General features: G+C 34.1%; 2 protein-coding genes across 3 annotated transcripts; one reads left to right on the plus strand and one right to left on the minus strand.

Moving 5' to 3' along the window:
• Window positions 1-224: 224 nt before the first annotated feature.
• Window positions 225-20836, minus strand: LOC145786653 (uncharacterized). 2 transcript variants are annotated; one of them, XM_082598350.1, is made up of 10 exons: window positions 20744-20836; window positions 6924-7090; window positions 6199-6345; window positions 5421-5568; window positions 4991-5112; window positions 4077-4182; window positions 3367-3512; window positions 2891-2976; window positions 2361-2453; window positions 225-1327 (listed from the first exon to the last, which is right to left on the minus strand). In XM_082598350.1, the coding sequence occupies exons 2-10, from the start codon at window positions 6999-7001 to the stop codon at window positions 1030-1032; spliced, it is 1224 nt and encodes a 407-aa protein (XP_082454476.1). In that variant the 5' UTR covers window positions 7002-7090; window positions 20744-20836; the 3' UTR covers window positions 225-1029. The 2 variants fall into 2 exon arrangements, with proteins under 2 accessions (XP_082454476.1, XP_082454474.1); XM_082598348.1 differs by lacking the exon at window positions 20744-20836 and adding an exon at window positions 7506-7652.
• Window positions 16239-18159, plus strand: LOC145786094 (uncharacterized). Its single transcript, XM_082597740.1, has 4 exons — window positions 16239-16438; window positions 16770-16976; window positions 17311-17437; window positions 18038-18159. Exons 2-4 carry the CDS (start codon window positions 16833-16835, stop codon window positions 18070-18072), a joined length of 306 nt encoding a protein of 101 aa, XP_082453866.1. The 5' UTR covers window positions 16239-16438; window positions 16770-16832; the 3' UTR covers window positions 18073-18159.
• Window positions 20837-24723: the final 3887 nt, after the last annotated feature.

The following is a 24723-nucleotide window of genomic DNA, read 5'->3' on the forward strand; positions in this document are numbered from 1 at the left end:
ACATAAAATGTCATGTTACACCGTACAATTACGCATGAGCTAGTCACCGGCCATTGGGTATAAAAGACGTTGTCACTTCACTTGTTATAGTCGAACCTATATAGCTTCTTCTTCAGCGAATTTCTTCAGCGAATTTCTTCAGCAGAAGAAGTTTTACCGATGCTTGAAATCTGGATTTGAGACCGAAAAAAATCTTTATTTCACAATCTAGGAATGCACAGAAAACGATATTGTTCTAATTTTTATTTTTATTGGTTTGTGATCCACCCAAATACGCAAGAAATAATAAGTCATGGAAGTTGAAAAGTGGTTTGGATTCTTGAAACCATTAAATTTACACAAACTGAGGCGGAGCGTGCATCTTTAGTTGTTTGGTATTGCCCTGGTCAATTACGGTTTTCACGATTTTTGAATTTGTTGTCACAATTTGGTTTAGCGCCGCACTGCCGTGCATAAACTTGTTTTACTTAGCTGCTGTGCATGCATTGTCTTGAGTGCATTACTCCCGAAACATGTCCAATTAATACACTAAAAATCTCTGGAATTCGTGATTAGTTTGGTCCTGGATTGTAATTTTATTTGTAATCGAAGACAAGGATAACCACAACATCCGTGTAGCCTTAACGTTTCTTTACTAAAGTGTTAGTACTACAAGAACTAAAGACTCACATCAATAAACATAAGCTACGATGTTGGCAGTTGTAGCTACTGCATGCACAAAATATACAAAACGCAGCAAATATAAACATAATTAGGAATACTCAAAGCTACGAGGTATTGCATTCCTATTAAGTGCAAATAAAAATTTGTGCATAGCGTGATGTAAGTTATTCTAAACTCAATCATCATCGAATTTGAGTGAATATTTTAGAATGAATAACCATAAAAGATTATAACAGTTCATATGAACATTCACTAAAACCCCGTTCGGCTAAACAACTTTAAGAAAAGTTTGTTTTCATAGATCACAATGCAATAATTGTGATGTCTACCACAGCACATAGATACCCTCTCTGAGATTATAATTATTCAAACTTTGATGTCCTCTTTAATCTCTTCATCTTTTTCATTTTTCAATTTTTTAGAAGAGTTGTCCGTAAATTGATGCCATGCAAAAATCAAAACCACAATAAAGAAACACGCTGTACATGCTCCAACAGATAAACCAACAATTTCCACCACAGTAAGACCAGAATGAGGTGGAGGGGGTGTTGCTGGGTCTTGTTTTTCTTCAATGATCCTCACATCGGTATACACTGGACTGCTGCCGATGACATTCATAGTCAGAATGGACTGGTATGCTCCAAAGTCAGATGGCTGCAGATTTCTGTAAAAATGAAACAGTTGAAACTGTCTGTCAAATAGCTTATTAAATGGAAGGACTCCGTGCAAAAAGGACACGTTCCAACACAGTGAAGAAATAAAGAAATACAATACACACTGATGATTTTATACTAAATACTTTCAAGGGTGAAAAACAACAAAACATCACAAAATAGAACTGAAACCAATCAGTAAGAAATTACGGACTTGACGTCTGTAACCGTTGAAGAAATATACACAAGATTAGATTGTTAGCTGGAATGCAACAGTGTATGAATGGACAAAGTACAGTATATATGTTTGTTTAAAGGAACGATCTACCCAACGTCACCACAAGGCTTAGTATCCACCATAGAACAGCGAGAAATTGCGTTTCGCTAACCGTACCAGTGTAGACTCCACGGTAGCTATAAAGACTGTTCTAACAAAATATGTTTTGCGGCAGTCGAAAAATAAGTGCATCTAGGTTGTAGGCAGGGGCAGATCTAGCAAATAGTTTTAAGGGGGTACGAATTCAACAAAACGCAATGATGTGTATGGCTTCATTAATCTGACCTTGAAAATTTACCATAAAAACAAGTTAGTTATCTGTGCTTTAAAGGGGGACGATAGCCACGACGCCACCCCTGGGTTCGCCACTGGTTGTAGGGTAATATTTTTACACACATTTAGTTCATTGTATTGATATTCAGCAATACTGTATTCTTTTACCTGAAAAAGTTTGGTCTGATCTGAAATATCTAAATCGAAATAACAAAACGTTTTGTGAGTGATAGCCATTACGAAACAGTGTATACGTTTAAAGCATGAATCTGAACGTTTTTTCAATGTAATTTACTTTTAAGAAACAATAAAATTGTGTGTTGATGTGCTGTGTCAGATAGGTAAAGGGATCAGACAGGTACGAAGGTCATGTGTAAGGGGTTTACCAACGTTTAACGAGTGGCATGTCTAATTTCGTCATTTTTATTTCCCTGCCTGAAGTTGATAACTTATAGTCTAACGATTCATTACTACACTTATTGTAATCAGCTTACCTCATAGTAAGCACCACTTCAACTAAGGCTGGTTTGGGAGATGTGTTTGCTGCTGGAGGTGGTCCTGTAAAGCAAGCTTCTTCAGGAAGTTTGCTGAAACACAACAAATGTTTTGCAATATTTTCGAGCAACTCAACAAAAGTAAAATTGCAAATGAAAACTGCTATTAGACGTAAAAATAACGTTTTTGAACCAAATTGTTTGTAACAAGTGTTGACAAAGTTGAAAAACTATTTTCTATCAACAGCATATCAATCGCAAACCATACAGCATAAACAGAACAAGTTATTTTTCGGAAAAACATATGATATTTATTTTCAATTCATGCATAAAATCAGTGATTTTGTTACTTGATAAGGGCAAACAAGTGTATGGCCGAAAACGTTCGTAATTTATTGTTTATTTTCATTTTTTTATATCTTGCTAACTGCCGTGTGGTTGTTAGGTTGTACTTGTTTATGGTTCAAAAAAATCACCTCTTTACCAAAATTGTAAATATGATATTTGTAGAATAAATACATCAGACTTACTAGGTGCAGAGTGACTTTGATGTCATCATTTCAGTTAATGCTGTTTGTTTCCGGCAATGAATAACATCAGTGTTGTTTTCGTGTTGCTGTGGAAGAAACAATAAGTTAAGTTTGGTCCGTATTACCTTTATCAAAATGGCTTCTCAAAACTATACTATAGCTCAGAATTTAATCAAAATGGCTGCTGTAGTAGAAGTAGCTTCATAACTACAAAGCTTACGTTTGTGAATGGTATCATTCAATAACACTACACTAATTTACCAGCCCAATCGGTTTATTCTAAAGTAAGTTTCAAATTGTATGCTTAACAATTTTATAAAAGATTGCAAAACTAATTTTTGTCATGCATCCATATTGCTGATACACATCATACAAAACTTTCTCTTCTCCGTTCCTTGATGCCAAGATATCGTTTGATATACCTAGTACGTTTTTATTAATGTTAAATGAGTTCAACCCTTTCTATTCCAACTTACATATTTCCAGCGGAAGTTGAATGTATTTGCTGAGATTGCACCAAAACCAAAGTTACCAACGCATCGCACTTTGACGTCATCACCGAGTGTTTGGAAATAATTCTGGCTCTGACATGTCATAATGGGCTCAGCGTATGTAAGACCATCTGAACAAATTGAAATTGTTGTCGATGTGTTCTTCTAAATTTATAATATAGTTCCGTCAAGGTACTAATCTCTACAAAGTGATTTTATGAAAAATTTCCTGTTTTTGAACCAACTTTTTGAAAAAACTGAATACTTTTCAATGCAATACAAAGTTAGTTTAACGGGTTTAGTTGCTTTGTTTCGGATGTCTATGGTTCAAAAAAGCAAACTCTCTATCAAAGTTTTATCAATACGAAGTATCACCATAGGCAGAAATTGATCTAAAACAGTGTTTGGCTGTTTATTTATTTCTTTTATTATTTGTATGTCATTTTCAAGGTTATTTTTTCTAATGTGGTATGGTTAAGAATTGCATTATGAAGCAAATGCTTAATTGGCTAACAAATAATATTAGTTTCGGTACGTTTATAAAAAGGTTTAAAGGATTTGAAGAACTTATATATCATAGAAGTAGTAGACTATCAATGAACAGACCATATTTTCTTATTACACGTATGTTTTACATTTCATTAGAATTTAGTTTTACAAACGCAATTTAAACGTAATTATTAATGAAATCTTACGTTGCACGCAAACTGAGGTTGAAAACAAGTTTCTTGTCATGCCTTTGTATGAGACGGCACAGGAGTAACTTCCACCGTGTTCGAAGGTTAACGAAGGAATGGTAAGCTGAAAAATAAAACAAAGTAAAGTTAATTTTGCTTGTAATTTTTGAATATTAACAACAATTAGCGTTTTCAAGGTTTTTGCTGGGATATAAAGCACAAATGTTTGTTTGTCGCATCCAGGCTTACACCCGGTGGTTGAAGATTTAGATTAAGTAGACGGGAAGGCAAGGAAGCCAATCCTCGTATCCACCTTCCAGCATGCCTTTAAGTGTCCTGCCAAAGACACAGCCGCATGCTTTTAAGCGGTATCGAACCGGCGCCTTTCGAGTGCCGTTCCAGAGCTCTCACCACTCGGCTATGCAGCCGGCAGTTTTCAAGGTAAAAACCAGGTAGCCACATAAACATGACAATTTCCCGTAAGACCTGATGACACCGCCAACTAATCAGAACATGTTTAAGTGACTATACCATTCAATTGTGACCCTTCTGGCATTCACCCAGAGAGTTGATCCTACTTTGAAGTTTTTTGGTGATTACACAAGAAACAATAGTTCTGGTTTGGGTAGAAATCGAACACACGTCATCGAAATGTCTACCACTGCCTTAACCCTCTACGCCAAGCGGTGGACAAGAAATACTGACTTCATTTACTTTGTATCAGAAACGTGTTTTCACTGATTCCTCTCAACTTCTGATCGGTCCAATGATTTGTTTGTCTTACAAATTTTTTTAGGTTTAAGTGTCTACCTAAAAACCATTACGCGACCAGGGTTTCCAATTTAGATTGATTTAACCAATTTACAGAACTAATCTTTTTAGAAGATCAAATTTCAAAATTTTAAGTGGTTGCTATGGAAATAAATTCTAACCGTAGAGTTATCTGCACTCAATGAAACGCCCTCTGGAAGATCTCCACAGTTGTGCATCCATTTAAATTCTACACCACTTGTATCTCTTGGCGAAATTTGCTTTGGGTAGACTCCAGTTGGGACTAAAAATAAAAAATTTTGTCTGAGATCAGTTGTACGTATGTTTCACAAACATTTACGTTTTATAACATTTTTTTCACTATACCTAGAGCAACCAGCTTTTATATGCTTACATGTAGGTTAAGAGTATGTGCGATTATTCTCTAGTCTATGCTATGGTTGACGCTAAAGAGCCTAACAATTGAAATAGTTTTTTATTATTTGGTATTTATTTTTTAACAAGAAAAATTATTTTAGTCAGTAAAGTTAAATTTTGCAGAGTTTATGAAAATCTTTTCATTTATTATTTATATTTATTACTATAACTTACCACTGCAGGTAAAAATTTTCCGTGATCCAATACTCGACTTTACTGGTCTCAGTTTCTGTTCACTAAGAAATTCAGCGCAAGACTCTTCTTGCAGCCCTTCGAGTTGGAGTTGGATTTTCATAGTTCTACATTTGTTGATACTTGGTATCTGCAATGTAAAAATTTAACTGGTTAGCAAAATGTACTTTATTAAGGTGATAATTAAATACTTTAAAATTACTCTTAAAACGCTGTATATTCATAACTAGTGTTGTCAGGCAGAAAGTTGTTATACCAACAATAGTGACACACAGTGCACAATAGTGATACACAATACACAATAGTGATGCGGTTGATGAATAATTTCGGCCCGGTACCGCTGAGATTCTGGGTACCGATGAGATTATTTCGAGCCCGGGTCCAAAATTACCCCCAAAATAATAACCCAAAAGAAACCTCTTAACCCCCCTGTCAACGTTACCAGTGATACGCATTGAAATGTTGTTTGTATGACTAAAAACCATCCGTTCCTAAAAATTGTAACAATAATAATATGTTACAATATATTATATATCATATATATTAAAATATAATAATATATATATAATAATATATAATATAATAATATATTATAATATATATATACAATATATTACAATATACTACAATAATTACAATATTACAATATATAATATATTATAAAAATATATTAAGAAAATATATTAAGAAAACATAATATTAACATAACATGACATGATAATTATTAATATTATCATATGTAACATAACATATGATTTACTTTCACTGTCAGATTGAAGTTGAGATTATCACCGGGCTGTGGGTTGGAGAGAATAATTTTATCTACGTCTTGTGAGTTGTATTGAAGGTTGTCGAAGGAGGTGGATGCATTCAAAAGTAAGTTTCCACTGTCATCACGAATTTCACACTAAAACAACACAAAAATATTATAACATAATCAATAAATACAATCATAACATACACAATATTATATTTAAAATATACAAAACTATGAAATATAAATAACATCAAATATAGTTACTACTTTCTAAAACCTCTACGGCCTGTTTCACCCTAAAAGGGGAATCATCAGAAGGTTCTTATTCAAATAAAATATTTTTTTTAATAAAGACCTTCTGATGATCAGGCTGTACTATACTGTAATTTATTTTGCTTGGCACTGAGCACTTTTTGTAGTAATAGTAGTATTTATTGTTTGAAATATAAATAACATATACTTCATATAAAAATAACACAAAAATACCATACGTTTTATGTTAACTATAGTTTAGTCAATCTCAAAATAAACCAGTCCTTCAAAATGCGTTACTTGAAATATTTTAGTGAGTTGAAAATTCTGTTATCAAAACCAATACATGCTTGTTTTTTGTTTTAAAAATACTTTTTTCTGACTTATTTCAGAACCCTAAAGCTAACAATTGGGAGATATATGAATGCTTTAAACTTAATTTAATATCAAGTGAGTGTGAAATTTTGGTCACTTACCAAAGTGTCTTCATCATGGTCAAATTCATAACTGTCGTACAAGTCGTACAAATAATAGTCGTCGCTTTCAAAGAACATGCTACAGTCGAGAGAATAGGGCCAGCCTTTCAACACCACAAGCTTCTCTGGTTCTGGCGCTTGTCCTATTGTGCAGGCGGGGTGTTGCTCTATTGAAAAACAATACAATGAAATCATTTCTCTGATTGCAAAAAGAAAAAAGTTTCACAAAGAAGAAGCAAAAAGTAAATCAAGAAAAAAATTCTTATCCAAAAAGTTTAGTATTAGCTTAAGTTGAAAGCGATTGCTCAATCTTCATCATAACAATTTCACTTTTTCATCATTCAATTTCACTTTAACTTATAGAAAATTGTTTAATGCATTATAATAGTTTGTTATAAATTTATTCAATAATATTTATCAGTTTACATATCTTTACACATTCAACTGTAAATCAACTTTTTACCTACCAAGCAAAATTGATCCTTTTTTACATTGATTCAATGTCTCCAAACGTTAAAACAATGTGAAAAAGATTAATTTTTGGACTGGTTTCACTCTGAAAATATTTCAAAACTCTCTAACCTGTTAATAATTCCAAAGCAGCATCATCAATAAAGGCAAATATATAGAAAATGGAAATTAGAACTACCTTCATTTTCAGGTTTTTTGTAGTTTGAATTTTTTTTATATGTTTTATGTCGCTATATACAAGTTATACCTTTTCTGTAAAGTAAACCATGGATTTATTAATACATGATATAAACATAGATATATTTTGTTGAGAAATAAGATTTTCGTTCGCTCTACAAGATGTTTCCTTGTTCTCAGGCCTCAGTAATCATCTGCCACCATGTCACTATCACGATCATCTGCCACCTTGTCAATTGCTAATGTTTTTGTGAGTAGCTCTTTAATAAATAGTTAAGAGGGAATTTTTAAACTTATTTGAAGCATATTTGAACAAAAGCGCTAATACCGCAAGGTTGTGTGGCTTGAACTTGAACAATGCTCATGGTTACAAATTAAGCAACCTTAACGAAACAACAAAATTTCCAAAATTTGAGCTGACAGATCGCAAGGAAATTAATTTTCATTGGCTTCTTTAAAAGGATTACTGTCAAATTCAAAAACGGATTTTGGTTTTCATTTAAAAAAAATAATACAGATCTTGCCTAAAAATGAAATGTTTTGATGAACTTGATCACAATTGCTTGATAAACATGAAACATTCTTTCAAGTTCATATTTAGTGGCTTGAAGTATTTTCTAATTGCAAGATTTAAATGGCAAAGTTTTAACTTAATTACATGTTTGGTTCATTTGCCTGCTTTTGGGTGGTTTATTGTATTCATGGACGGGGCATCAAATTTCATGGAAACAAAAGATCACTAACGATGAAGTATTATCCAAATTTAATTCAAGCAAAATTCTCTTACAAATAGTCAAAAGAAGAAGATTGAAGTATTTTGGACACACAATAAGGCAAAACTCGTTACAAAGATCATTAATAGAAGGAAAGATAAACGGTAAAAGAAACAAAGGTAGACCAAGAATGATTTGGACATCAAACATCACTAAATGAACAAAATTAAGTTATGAAAATGCAGTACGAACAGCTCATGGTCGAGAACAATAGCGCATTGTATCCAACCCTCAATACGAGGAAGGAACATAATGATGAATGATGATGATGATGATGATGGATGGTGTAGCGGATAAGGTATCTGCTCTTCATTTATGCAATCCTGATTTGACACCCGATTTTAGCTTGTTGTTAACAAACACCGCTCACTTCTACCCAGAGTGTAATAAATTGGGTGGACGTAACTGCTGAAAGAAAGGTGGCCGAGAGAAAGAAAATGGCCACCCATACTCTCGTTAGTGCAGAAGGCTTAGTATAACGAGAACCTTATCATCTTATTCCCCGATGCTTGGATCAAGCATGAGACTCACCTTTATAGTATTCATAATAGAGCATGTTGCAATTGAAATACTTGGTTAAGTAAAAGATAAGTTCTTGGCAGGACTTCTTTCCGTGTGTGTCTTTTGGAAAGTCCAAACTGGCGTTCTTGCACGAGTGGGAATTTCCTTTTCTAAAAATGGTTCTCGCTAACGCGGCGACGCTGTTCGTGCGTGTCATTGTGCAGGGAGAATGCAACTATTGCTTTTGCAAACAATCTACGAATTTATTGGTCAATTTGAAATCTTGCCATTTGGCAAAGAGAATGGTCTTGTGAGAATTGTTAAATTTAGGCTATAAAAGTTGAAAGCAAACATAACCCTTTCCTCTTTCAAAACGTGCTGTTCTTTACAGCTTTACAGCCCACGCCTACAAATTTTCACATCATAAATTTCATCATATTGCTTTGATGTTGTCTTTCTTTATGGGAAAACAATCTTTAGCTTTCTTTGCCAAAAAAATGTGATTTGAGTAAGCAAGAATGTAACATGAATTGAAACCTCAACGCCTCAGCGTGCGTACTCTATCTATTTTCATTCCTTAAAACGTGATACGAAATTCCGGGTAAAAAATTGCAATTCAAGCTTTTTGATTGTTAAATGTCAATTGGTTCTCATTAAAAGCGAAGCATTTGATGCGTTGCTCATACATGTAAAAACCTTGTCACATGTAAAAACCTTTCTGATTGACACACTTTGTGGAATTTTTTTAAACATAAGTTGAACCTTCTTTTGAATGATTTGGGCATCAGCCAATATTTCTGATTAGTGAAAACCCATTCAGAATTATTAAACAATAACTTGATCATGTGTCCTTTTTGATTTCGCTGTATCGCTTGCCATTTGAGCTTTTCCGAACTCTTGGGACGAGATGCTTGACGTCAACAATTGCAGAAGAAAATGGCTTTATTAAATTGTTTAATAAGGTTACACACGAAACTCTATTTCTATACTTCGTCATCCAAAACACTCAAACCTTCTTTTCCTATTAATCGTAAACGGCAACAAAAGCAGAACTATATTTACCTTCTTTGAGTTATAGCCAACGTTTAGGAAAACTAATAAAATCAAGAAAAAAATCAACTTTTGACATCAACAAAAACCTATTTTTAATATGTCTCTTTTACAACTTTGAACTTAACAGTTTAGCAACGTATCTTTGCTTTAATTTCAACGTTAACTGATTTTGCAAGATTCATTATTTGTTCAAGCCATCAAGTATAGTAACATACCATTTATTTATCATGCTATACCTTAGTGTTTTGTACAAACACTAGCTAGCATGCTATAGCTTACTTAGAAAATTAATGCAATTAAGACACATATTTAAAACAGTCAAAGCTTAACCTGGTAACCATAAAGCAAACCTTTATTAATTATTAAAATTACAGTCATTGTAACTCTAATAGAAACCACCATATTTTAAGTGCAAAAGTTTAGTTTCTTTTCTTGTTTAAAATCTGCAGTAGACTAATTAAAAAAATTACAATCAAAATAAATTATGACACAACTTTCCATTGAAATAAACTAGCTGATGAAAACATGGCTTATGCCGATTGAGCACTTTACTGGGGGCACCTTGCTATGCATTGCGCAAAGCTCACTGCTTGCAGTTTGAGCAGCACTTTGGCAAGGTTGGCGTTGTAGTACCATTTTTTAGAACTTAGATTCCACAAATGGAAAAACGTCACACGGAGGTATATATCTTCGTGACCATAGCCATACCCAGTGTATCTACTGCACTGAGAAAGCCGTAAGGCCGAAACGTTTGCAGTTAATCAAAAGTAAATATTTACAACCAAATAGCGTCACATTTAATTAAATTGTAGGTCAGAACCAGACATAAACAGCAAACATAATTGTATCATTTATCACTAAAGAAAATAAATAGCGAGATAGAATAAGAAATCAATACATTCACGCATTCCCTTTGAAAAAAATTCAGAGCAAACATAGATAAACAAAAGCAGTGGAGAGGAAAACACTGAAGGTAGGTAATATTTGAATCAACTTTAATGTGATGGACTTCATTTTACTTCGAGGGTTATTATTTAACTGCGAATTGCTTATTCTACCTGCCTTGATGCTATACATTCCATCTTTTATCTTGGCAATTTTGCTAAAACGTGTTTTAATTTGAACTTAAAAGTACCAGTACTACAATACTCAAACTACAAACTAATATACTCAGAGCAAAAGAAATAACTAAAAAGTTTCTGGTCTCATTTTTATCCTCCAGCTTGTAGCTTGGGTCAAATCACGAATTTCAATTCTCAGAAATGTTTGACAACATTTTAAGGGAGTGATGTTGATAGCTCAATGTTGTTCAATGGGCAGCTAAGTTTTCATTCTATTTTAGTTTATTTCTAACCTTCAGCAACTAGTCATTGTACTATCATGGTACCGTACTCAACCCTGTCTATACATGTCACTTCATCTAGAAGTCGTCTGGAAAATAGGTTAACATCATTTCGACAGGCAACACATGGTGTCAAGTTAAAACTACTAGCGTTTTTATTTTAGGTTTTCTAGCCAATACATCTACTGATGAACTTTTTCATTTCATTTCTGAGACAAGCAATCGAGACAAAATGTAAAGGAAAGCATAACTTTGCTTGACTTATATCTAAAGATGTTTGCAGGAGAAAAGAAAGGAGATGCGAATTTGATTTTGAAAAAAATTGATGGAAATGTTCCAACCCACTACTTATGCATGAAAGTTTTATAAACATGTTTGTCTTTCCTGAAACATTCTGCCAATCAAGAATATTTTAACACGCTTTTAAGCTCATTTGATGCCTTAGCAACGACATTGCGATACCAATTTAAAGGAAACTAACACTTCTACTCTCAAATTTAAAACATAACCAGTAGCCTATATTCAGTTTTAACATATCACGGTCTTCAAGTAATTTTGATGCTCAAACGATGTTTGAATATTTTGAATACGAAGCAATTGAAAGAACTCTCCATTTATATTTCAATATGAGAATGATTCGTCGTAAAAAAGGGAATTTACCAGTGACTGAAACAATTGCACTATAAAAAGGGAATTTCATAGGCAATCGAAAAGGTCCGAGTTGTTCATAATTTTCCATTCATAAAAAGTATATTGGAATTCTTTGTAGTATGTTGGTTGTACTTTCCAGTACAACAGACCAAAGGTTCTTTGTTTTTATGGTTTAGGTAAAATGGAGAAAGGCAAAAATGACGCATTTGCAGACAGGAAATAATTGAGTTCTCGTATCTACGCAGTAACGGCGTGATGTATGGGGTACATGCAAACACGCACGTGACCCTGGGAATCTTTCATTTTTAAAAGTCAGGTGACCTACTGCATGCGAAAAATTTTAAAATGAAATTTTTCACTTTTTATCATCTTGTAAGTGTCTCTCGATATTAATGTCTGTTCAAAATATCGATCATCCTTGCTGCACTACAGCACAAAATCCATGATAAAGGAAACGTTGTTTTCACTGCTCATAATAGGCCTACATGCCGTAAAAAGACAATATTAGGCTAGTAATACGCAAACAGACAAACAGAATGACACAGGTACAAGATTTCTAAGGATAGCCTACACGTGATCTCAACGCATTTAAAAGTTTCAACAATATTTGCAATGTTATTCATAAACTAGTCTGAAAAAACACAATTATAAAATAACTTTTTGCTTGGCATTGAGCACTTTTTGTAGTATTAATAGTTTTCATTGTTTTCAATTATAAAATATGTGCATTTAAACTATATTGAAACTCCACAAGAATATATGTGCATTGTGTAATTTTATCATTGAGTGCTGGAAACTAGAGTCCTCACGAACTGTTGCTTGCCAAGTATTGTTTTACACAAACTTAACAAATCAAGAACTATATTTCTACGTGCAACAAATTTGTACTAACCCACAATGCTTTACTAGTTTACTGCATTATCACATGTAGTCCAGAATGGCAACAAGTTTAGCGATTTTAAAATCTTTTATTGCTTGATTTGCTGGATGGTCAGTTTTGACTCTTTACCCGCGAACTGACAAAACCTCAGATAAGTTATTCCTGGAAGTTTCGCATAGGCCTATACTGTATTTGTAGAGTCTGAAGCAGGGTCATCTACCGAGCTTACTGAAGCAGGGCCGGTAACCGATATTGACAGAGTAAAGTTTCCGATTGTTGTTGAAGTGTTGTTGCAGAGAAATTATTCTACCCACTTGCCGCTGAATGAAAAAGCTTGCTTTAGTGCTCAACAAAGATTTAATTGCATCGGTTACCTGAACACTTATTTTTTAAGACACATCATAAATGGACCAGTGCTCTCCGACTGACCTCACAATAACCCATAACTATAAACTTTTGTTTACACAATAATCCATAACTATAAAAGTTTGTTTACAAGCTTCATCATGTGGCCGTGCGTCATAATTTATATTTGCAAAGCGGGTATTTTGATGGTAAATTAAATATTTTGCTGTTGATAGAGATCACATGGGTGAAGTGAATGTACATTTCTTGGTACGATGAACCGCATATTTTGTCATGTATTGAGTTTCAATAATTTCAACGACATTTCTGACAATGCATCAATGTAACAAAAAGAAGCATTTTTTTTCTTTTTTTTTTGCGCAATCTAATCACTTCAGTTTTAGCGATAAGTGGTTTTCAGTAATCATCGCACAAACGAAATCAACATTGAATCTCAATGTTGTCTGGAGGAAATTATTAGGTTTTATTTTTAAATCTTGGAATTTTTTTGCATTGGATCTAAAGTCCAATGAGTATCTTATGGCTAAGTAAGTTTAAAAAACTTTCAAATTTGTCCATTTGTCAACGACTTTCAGCAATTTCAGTTATTTTGTGAACAGAAGTCTTGTCAGACCAGTGTAGCTAACGCCATTTTGTACAAAGTATTTCACTTAAAGCGTTCTAACCAAATCAGTTGATTTGTATTCATCCTATTTATACAGTACTGTACATACATATTTATAGTATAATATTTATAATGCATGTTTACAATGCACAAATATAGATATGAACATATACTGTAATAGAAAATAACCTAAATTTTATATATTTTCCTTAATTGGTCTTTGCAATCATTCAAAATTACACAGAAATCCTACCAATACACTTGCTTTCAGTTTTTGCAATTCTGATTCAAACAATTTTAAGTTTGTTGCTGCTTATGGTAATAATACGGACAACATTTGGCAAACTCAATTGCTATTACAGCACTGTACATTTGTACAACCAGGCAATACTCCGATGCATGAAGTATCCTTTGAATGCTCTGTAGTCAATTACCTCATACACTGTAAATGAAAAAGGTTCGTTTAGGGTTCTTTTAGGGTTCTTTTTTCAAGAAAAACCCTAGGCTTAGGGTTCTTTTAACAAAAAAGGTTCTTTATTGCAAAAAGAACCCTTTGCTTGCCAAAAGAACCCTAAGCCTAGGGTTCTTTTTCGGAACTTGTTTCGAAAAAGGTTCGTTTAGGGTTCTTTTTTCGAGAAAAACCCTAGGTTTAGGGTTCTTTTAACAACAAAGGTTCTTTATTGCAAAAAGAACCCTTTGCTTGCCAAAAGAACCCTAAGCCTAGGGTTCTTTTTCGGAACTTGTTTCGAAAAAGGTTTGTTTAGGGTTCTTTTTTCGAGAAAAACCCTAGGCTTAGGGTTCTTTTAACAAAAAAGGTTCTTTATTGCAAAAAGAACCCTTTGCTTGCCAAAAGAACCCTAAGTCTAGGGTTCTTTTTCGGAACTTGTTTCGAAAAAGGTTCGTTTAGGGTTCTTTTTTCGAGAAAAACCCTAGGCTTAGGGTTCTTTTAACAACCAAGGTTCTTTATTGCAAAAAGAACCCTTTGCTTGCCAAAAGAACCCTAAGCCTAGGGTTCTTTTTCGGAACTTGTTTCGAAAAGAACCCTGCAGAAAGGTTCTTTTCGAAACGTTTTTTTTTAACCTTTTTTTGAGATTCTTTTAGCAACAACACTGTAAAGGAAGAAGGCTCGAAAAAGAACCTATTAGGGAGCTACTGGGAATGGGGGTTCTTTTTAAGAAAAAAAAACCTTTGGGGGTTCTTGAAAGAACCAATACAGGGTTCTTTCAATAACTTTTTGAGGTACTATTATGAACATTCGATAAAATACCTTTCAGGTTTTTTCTTATTTAATACCTTTTTGAGGTACTATTATGAACCTTCCGAACGTTCGATAAAATACCTTTCAGGATTTTTTTCTTATTTAATACCTTTTTGAGGTACCAACCTTAGAAAACGAAAAACGATGAAGCATCTTTATTCTTTACATAGGACGATAAAAAAATACAGACCACAACAACTACAAAAATTACATAGGATGATCGATACCGTTTAAAGAGCACAGAAAACATGCTTGTAACAACGAGATACCGGTACACGTTTTCTGATCTCCTAAAAATCTTCCGAGCATCCTGTATAATCACTGCCCATTACAATTTATTCACAAAACGCAATACCTTGCTTGTTACCTCCACATCTAAATGTAAAATGTGGATAGAGAAAAAAGACAAGGTATGCTTAGTGGATTTGGGGTACTGGATGTTAAACACCCTGTAAGTACTCAACAGCACGGCCACAGCATCCACTAAATTATCCATGCCAATTACTTGACACCCGTCAACCATGACAGTGAAGCCATCTTCTTCTTCAAACTGTATAACCGGATATGTTGATTCTGATATTGGTGCATTACATTTTGGTAAAGGCAAGACTGTACAGTTTGTGCATGGGCAATCCGATATTGATGCAGTGAGGTTTGATAAACGCAAAACTGTACAGCTGTGAAGAGAGAAGGCATATTGCGTGACCGACAATTCCAATTGACTGAACGAATGATGATGATGATTAAAACATAGTCTACAACATTTGTAAAATGAGATGAAACGACACACGATTTTTGATTTGGTTTTTGTTTGTGCTTTTAATATGCTTGATGTGCATTAATTTAGGCTACTTTAATGTGCGTGTTAGACAATTTCACTTGCGCTGTAACTTTTGAGCTTTCGATTTGTGACTGTCTTTGAAATTATGAAATATTGAAATAAGCAATTTTAGAACGAATGCAATACAAACCGATTTGCCAATTACGAATCCTTTTTTCTTTTGGCGATCAGTGCAAGAGAGTGCAAAACAATAAAGAACGCATGACGAAATAAAGGAACACAAGTAGGCGAAACAAAAAACTAACGTAAAATTATCAAAACAACCTTGTGTTTTTATCGTTTTGTGTCGCTGTTCAGTCAAGCTTGAAGTCGTCGTTTAGAAAACTTTTTTTTCGTTTTCGTAAGCTGAAGGAAGCATTTGTGCGTCTCTTGACGTAATTTCTACTAGTTATCGTACGTTTACGGGTCAGACCAGTTTACCGGTCAAGCCAGTGTATGTGGTGACTACAACGCATTTCACAGTTTACGATAGTTAGATTAGTGTATAGACATAGAGTCAAGACATCTGCTGCTGCATATATAAGATAGTATCAGTAATTATGCCAACTATCGAAGTGCAGAAATCAACTCGTGAAGATCTGTATGCTACAATTAGTTGGTAAGATACTGTTCTTTATATTATTAATTATGTCGTACTTTGGCGATATACTGGTTAAAAGTTTGTATTCTAAGGATCCTCTCACGTCAGATTAATGTTCTCGTCTGTTGTTTTGTGATTACGCAACGTGGTCTTCTTTATACAATAACAACAACTTTATACTTTGTAAAACAACAGTTAATCCTCTGTTTCTATTTATAATTTATAATATTGTCTTCAGAAACCGTCGCATCTGGATACCGTCAACTGTCAATGTCTACTCTACTATAAACCTTATTACTGCAAATTTTGTATCTATGGTTGTGTGCGTGCTAATTCTTGTGTTTTACAGTTGGTTGGCGAGGTAGAAGATGCTTTCAACATTGAGCGTCATTTGAAACAATTGAGAGGGGAGATGGCGAAGGGGGAGAGCTGTCGCAACAACGGCTTGATTCGCGACCGAATGTTGTGCACTCGATCCACGTGTTTGCACAATGGGAACGAAATGTCGGTTGCGGATCTGCAAGCGAAATATCTGTCGTTGGGAACCGCTGTTTGGGTATGTTGAACATTACGTTCATTTTTATATATATACGGCACTATTTAAAGACTAAAGCCAGTGTGACGTACTGGTTAGTAAGGTGACTGGGATCTAGCTGACATCAGATATATCAGGCGACAACTATCAGGCGATCGCTGCTGGAACTTGTTAGCTCAGTGCAGTAAACTCACAGTATAAACACAGAAGCCTGATTAATTGACAAATATATTTCGCCTTTAAGGATTATTATCCAACTGACCCTGTGTTTATACTATGAGTTTTAATATATCCTATATAGTGACAGAAATCGTGGATGTATGTGAAGGTTAATTTGAGGTTTTTGTCTTTGCAGATGATCGAAGAAATGAACAGTCTGGTGCAAAAAGATTGTGTTGAACTGCTCTCAGAAACTAGCCACCACCGTTTTTATCAGGACGTTAAAAAGCAGAAATTGCCGGCGGACATTCTGAACTTAACAGGTAACATAACTAAACTTGCATTCTCATTATATCAAGTTAAGTTTAAACTATCTTTTTTTGCTTGAGGAGAAGGGTTTACAATTGACGTCACCCAGCTTTTCACCCCCTCCTCCAATATCAACTTTCAGGTACCCTCCCCAGTTACCGGTTGACGTTGAACGCTCCCTAATTTGTAGTTCGTACAGTATGTATAGCAACTATTAATTAATAGATAATAATAGATCATTTTTTAGAGAAGAACTAGTTTAATCCAAGCTGGCTATACTCACGGTACCGTCACTCTTTCATGAGAGTTATCATGGCTACATCACAACCAATACTATAAGCATCAATTTTCAATGCATGCTTTGTTACGGAAATTGGTGATTATAATTAAGCTAATTAAGAATGTAAAAGATGATTAAGAACATTACTGATGTCCTGCATGGCGAGCCATCGCACTTGATTGATAATCGCTAAATGTGATACCAAGTAAAAGGCTCTTGGTTGTGTGTCTCCCACCCATTGTAGGCTATTTGTTTGGTGAAGTAAATGTTGCTCAATGCCCGCACTTGTGCTGGCCATCGAGTTGATATATAATATGCTCATTGTTTGTTATAGAATCCAGAATCAACATATCCGGTTATACAGTTTGAAGAAGAAGATGGCTTCACTGTCATGGTTGACGGGTGTCAAGTAATTGGCATGGATAATTTAGTGGATGCTGTGGCCGTGCTGATGAGTACTTATTGGGTGTTTAACATCCAGTACCCCAAATCCATTAAGCATACCTAGTCTTTTTTCTCTACCCACATTTTACATTTAGATGTGGAGGTAACAAGCAAGGTATTGCGTTTTGTAAATAAATTGTAATGGGCAGTGATTATACAGGATGCTCGGAAGGTATTTAGGAGATCAGAAAACGTGTACCGGTATCTCGTTGTTGCAAGTACGTTTTCTGCGCTCTTTAAAAGCTATCGATCATCCTATATAATTTTTGTAGTTGTTGTGGTCTGTATTTTTTTATCGTCCTATATGTAAAGAATAACGATGCTTCATTGTTTTTCGTTTTCTTTACACTTGTTCATTTCTACAAAACACGATTTCTTGATAATCGTGTTTTGTGAAGGTATTTGCTTTGTAACCGTCTTTTTCAATAAAACCTTAAGCATCAGTTATAGCACTGTAAGTTTATCTAAAGGTGTCTATTGGAACCATAGGAAGGTTGGTACCTCAAAAAAGTATTAAATACGAAAAAAACCGTGAAAGGTATTTTATCGAACCTTCAGAAGGTTCATAATAATACCTCAAAAAGGTACTAAATAAGAAAAAACCTAAAAGGTATTTTATCGAGAGTTCATAATAGTACCTCAAAAAGGTACTAAATAAGAAAAAAACCCTGAAAGATATTTTATCGAACGTTCAGAAGGTTCAGAATAGTACCTCAAAAAGGTACTAAATAAGAAAAAAACTCTGAAAGGTATTTTATCGAACGTTCAGAAGGTTCAGAATAGTACCTCAAAAAGGTACTAAATAAAAAAAAAACCTGAAAGGTACTTTATCAAAGGTTCATAATAGTACCTCAAAAAGGTACTAAATAAGAAAAAAACCTGAAAGGTATTTTATCGAACGTTCAGAAGGTTCATAATAGTACCTCAAAAAGGTTCTTTTTAAGAAAAAAACCCGTTGGGGGTTATTGAAAGAACCCTGTATTGGTTCTTTCAAGAACCCCCTAAAGGGTTCTTTTCTTAAAAAGAACCCCATTCGCAGTAGCTCCCTTATAGGTTCTTTCAAGAACCCCTAAAGGGTTCTTTTCTTAAAAAGAACCCCATTCGCAGTAGCTCCCTTATAGGTTCTTTCAAGAACCCCCTAAAAGGTTCTTTTCTTAAAAAGAACCCCATTCGCAGTAGCTCCCTTATAGGTTCTTTCAAGAACCCCCTAAAGGGTTCTTTTCTTAAAAAGAACCCCATTCGCAGTAGCTCCCTTATAGGTTCTTTTTCGAGCCTTTTTCGTTTACAGTGTAGGTTTGCGCGAACAAAAAGTTCTATATCAGACTATACTGCATCTGCTATTGAATTGTAAATCAACGTACAGTAGCAATAATACTGGCAAACGCTTGTGTGCAGCATGTAGTGTAAATATACTTATGTCATGACACAATAAAATATGGGCAATTCACAGACAACAAAATGACAGTAGCAACTGTCATCGGAGATTTTTTTCTCGCACAACTCTAAAGAAATTACCCTGGACAAAGTGTGACTCACCGGAATGGCAAAGTAAAACTTGTATTTGGGTAAAGAATTATTGCAATTGTACATTGTAATTTTGTTAATGTGTGCATGGAAACAAAACAATTTCCAACGAGAAAAATAAAAAGCCCAAAATGTAGAAACGAAACTCCCGTTCACTAAACATTTAACATTTTATATTTTGGACTCTATGTCTTAATTAGATTAACCATTTTTTTTTCATCGCCATATTGGAGAGATTTCTCAAATCTATCAGTCCCATAAAGTGTTTGAGTGGCCGTCTGCAAATAATCGGCCACAGATTTCAGAGTTTTTGGATTTGGTGCGTCATCTTGCAAGCTGAAATGTCCAGGCTTTAATAAACCTTTATCCTCAAAATCATTTCTTGGGTAAGACATGTTATGATCTTGTGTTGTTGTTGTTCTTAAGGATATATTTGAGCCTTGTCGAAAAGTTTCTTGGTTGTCCAATGCGAAATCCTATATGCCTTATGGTTGTATAATGCGAAGATTAACCAGGCGGTCCAATCATTTTGCTCCTGAATTTCCAACTCTTTCTCGGTATTATACAGCAACCTTCATTTTTTGCTTTTGCCAGTAATTCCAGTTAAAAAACAGCTTAAGTTTTTTATTACTTCTTTCATGAATATTAAAGAGACAAAACTGCATAATTTTAAATGCGACATTTGCGTTATTTGGCAGAGATGTGATGTCAAGCCTAAAGATTCGCACACTTACGTTACAATTTCGATCGCTTGAGTCAAAATGACAAAACCACATTTTGAGCTGTTTTTAGCTGATGACATCCTGTTTAGAAGTTTTAGTCGGGCTGATGTCGCCGAGAAGCAGAACAAAGCCTTCCTTCCGTTGTCGACGACATAAAGCAACGACATCTCTCATATAATTAAGAGATTTGAAAAAAAAATTATTGAAACTAATCACTGAAACCGTTGGTTGACTCATTAAAACATTAACATTTTCATCACTCATTCTGACAATTAGCTATCACAGTTAATTAGCAAAACCACCTCTTGAAGCCACGACATCAAAAAAGCATGGATGATCACTAAACTCACTCTTCCAGTGGTAGATTCAAAAGGGAGGAAAGGGAGATCGTCCCTTTTAAAACAGTGTAGACCTGCACATCATTGTGTCTTGTTAAAATCGTCCCTTCTCCAAACCGACGACCTACTTGATGGATCAGACCCTGATATCTTCAGATTTCATCGGTGCAACATCAACACATGTATGCTTTGAAGCTTAATAGACATCGACATTAGAATAGAACCCACCGATAATATTGACAACAAGCTGCTATGCATGTTTTAATTTCGAGTCTGCAATCAAAAAATTTCCAGAACGTCACGATTTTTACATGCAACATTTCCATTCCAAATTACACACCAAAACAGACTGAATTTAATTATCGCATATTCTTTCCCATTAAATTTGTAAAAACTCATGAAAGGTTATTTGAAACATTTTCATTAGTTTGTTAGATTGTCATGCAATATTAATTGATTGTGTTTCTGATTATTTTTCAAATAAGCGACATTTTTACAGTGCATGTATACAAGAAGTGAATATAAAAGTATCAGTGACTTTTGAAAACATAAAACCCCACAACAAAAATAATCTGCCTTTTCATCAAATTTGAATTGAAGATTAGAGAATATCTAACCAGGCATTTTCAACCGCAGAAAAATATCAACTGTTTCAAACATGATTTCCATCAGGGAAGTGAAACTGTGGTCCTGATTGGATAGCTTGATTTCATCCTAAAGCGTTTTGCGAGCGTTACAAAAATTAAAAAATGAAAACTGCGTTTTTGCTGACGTTTGTTTAAATTTTGACCATCCAATACAAACACCAACCAAGCAGTCACATGAATTCGAATTAAACTTCATTAAAGCGTCCAATTGAATTCATATACAAGTATTTGAGTTTACTTTTCATTTAACACCGACATTATTTATTGAAGTGTTATAATGCAACAATTAAGTTTCCAGTTTTTGTACTAAATGCTAAGTGACGTCAGATTTTAGAAGCCCTGCCTCAAGTTTGACATAACAGTGATTGCATAGGAAACCAGTTTGCCGCTAAGATGTTCAATTGAGCCGCATTAATTGGTTCGTTTTTTGACTCAGGCGATGTTTCACATCCCTTTTTTGTATGTTCAAAACATTTCATGCAAGTTTATATTTGCTTCATTCGCTAATTGCAGTATTTACTACCCACAGGAAGCGCTATTATATCTTGTAAAGTGCGCATTTCCTTTGAAAATATCATGTCTTTGAAGAATATTAAGTAACCTGCACGCATAAGAACAACGTGCGTACGGTTGTTTCAAACGAAAAAAAGGAATCTTTTATAAGCAAATAAATCCACATGGTCTACTAAGAATGCTTATTGTCCATTGCCAAATATGTGTACCTATGCTACTATATGTGTCACCAATGCCGATATGTACAGCGGACACGGCCAAAGTGGGGTACCATTATATTTAATACGTAAATAATAGGAAGTAGCACATTTAAAAATTTAAAACTTCATAACATGTTGGCATGCATATTGCATAGCCTATACTACACGCGTATACAGCCAATAATTAAAATGTAAAAAGCTGAACAAATCGTTTAAAAAATAGAGATAAATTTAAACGGTAAGAAATTCAATCTGACTTGGCCGATTTTCATGTTTTATAAAATATTATTTTAGATTTAAAGGAGAAAATGTAACTTTGCATCTTGGAGATGTTTGGTTAAAATCTAGACCAGGGACAAAGTTTTTCAGCTTTTTGAAATTTTACAAGTTTGTTTGTTCAGCATCAGCAACAAAATTTTTCACAATGTCTATCGGTTGTATTTGGTTATTGATCAGTTGGTGGTGATATTTTTAGAAAGTGTTTTATGGGCTGATTGAATGCGAAACGGGCCAGATGTGGGATGGGCTCATCTCTTATGGAAGGACATATACTTTTCCTTGGTATCTTTTAGTGTGAGAGTTGAAACCATAAATGCCTTGACTGTTCTCGGTAATGCCCAACTGGTTCCAATAAATAACTCCTACCGCTCTGCTGCAGTTTCTGTTTGAAAATGCATCTTACAATTGAAAACGACCATGATTTGACTATTTGTTAGAAACAATTAGGAACCTGACAAAGCTGATAATAATGCGAAAAAAAAACTTTTGTGTTTTACTAATATTTGCTATATATTGCAATCTTTAGCGTATTGTTTTTGTACATAATGGAAATTTACTATCTGAAGCCTTTACAAATTGTTTCACCTAACGGATCATCAGAAGGTCTTCTATTTGAATAAGACCTTCTGATGATCCGTTAGGTGAAACAATTTGTAAAGGCTTCAGATAGTAATAACTATATTTGATTTAATTCGCTCTGCTTTGCTTTTTTGCTTAGCATTGAGCACTTTTTGTAGTATTAATAGTTTTCATTGTTTTTAATGGAAATTTATATGACTCAGTTCTAGTTAAAATAATTTTGTGTTTCACTTTGTTATGCAAATAAATATGACAATACTCTTCTATTCATTGTACTGTTACATTTAGAATATATATTTGACGTCACAAAGTGTTTTAAAGGAAGTGTAATTTACATCCTGTATTTGTCAGTCTTCCATTCTTAGTATAGTATAGCTAATGCAACCAATTTTACGTTCTATTCAGTGACTTTCTGAGGAATTGATTTCATCCAAAATTTTTTTTTTTTTTTAAATTTGTTTGCGTTACATTTAAAGCTAAAAAATAATGCATAAATTTCATTAAACATATTGTAAGCCCAACAGGTAATTGGAAATCTATCAGTAAGAGGTACTCTCCATTTTAGTTTCATGTTACGAGAAATATTAGACTAGTATAGAATTAAAAGAGAAGTAGTTTTTGAATATTATGATATTGATTGACAAAAAATTAATGGAATTGATTGACATTATTCAAAAACCATACAATAGACTAACAGTCATATGTTGAATACAATAGTTTTCAACAAAACTATATGTCCTTATCAGAAAATAGTCATACATCTAAAAAAAGCAAAGCTACCTTGGAGTAGTATTATAGTTTGCGTGACACCAATATGGCATTTATTGGTGTGTCTACAGGAAATTGGCTACGAGAACAAAGAAGAATCTTAACACAGTAGAATACAACACACGCACTGCAATTAAACATCACATTTACCATTGCAATATATTTGTTGTAACGTAAATTTTAGATTGGATTCATTCGAAAAATCGTCAATGACAATTTTAAACTAAAGCTCCAGCTAAAACTAACTAAAACCAAAGCCCAGCAAACACTTATTCGCAGGAGGGCATAATTTTTATATTTATATTGCGTTTGTTTCTTGTTAATTGGTCGTTTACTTGGACATCTTAATGTTTACCACTGGATATCTGGCAACCCTACAGAATAATCTTTGCTGCTTTGATATCTGCTTCTGGTTGTTTTTACTCGGCTTGTTTGTGCTCACAAATTGTAATGATTTCTCTGTTATTTTTGTTTTTGTTTAGATGTATTAGATTATTTTCTGATAAAGGCATCAGATTTAGCCGAAAAACGTTTGCGTTCAACATGTGCATGTTATGCAATAGATTGAAGTTTGCCTTTAGTAGCACGATCGTTGTTTACTTCAAAATTGAAGATGCAAACGACCTATTTTAGCCTGATGCTTGCCGGTTTGCTGTGGTGGTAGTACAGTCACCCAGTACAGCGTACCACAACAGCAAACCTGCAGCATCAGGCTAAGACATGTCGTATGTATCTATTGTAATATCTATTGTAATATCGAATACTATAATTTGACCAGGCTTGAGGAAGTAACGGCAAACAGTTGAAAACTCAAATAAAATTTACTAATCAGGAGGATACAGAAATGCTATTACGGTAAAATCTAGAACAAACGCTTCTATTACATCATTATGCTAACCTAGCAAAGCAAAAAGTTGTCTATTTCTGCCGCATTTTTGTCACCTATTTCTCATATTATGTCGCATATTTGTCACCATATATATATTTGTCATATATTTCAATATTT

Source organism: Aplidium turbinatum, chromosome 17 (genome assembly GCF_918807975.1).
Source record: "Aplidium turbinatum chromosome 17, kaAplTurb1.1, whole genome shotgun sequence".
Taxonomy (NCBI): domain Eukaryota; kingdom Metazoa; phylum Chordata; class Ascidiacea; order Aplousobranchia; family Polyclinidae; genus Aplidium; species Aplidium turbinatum.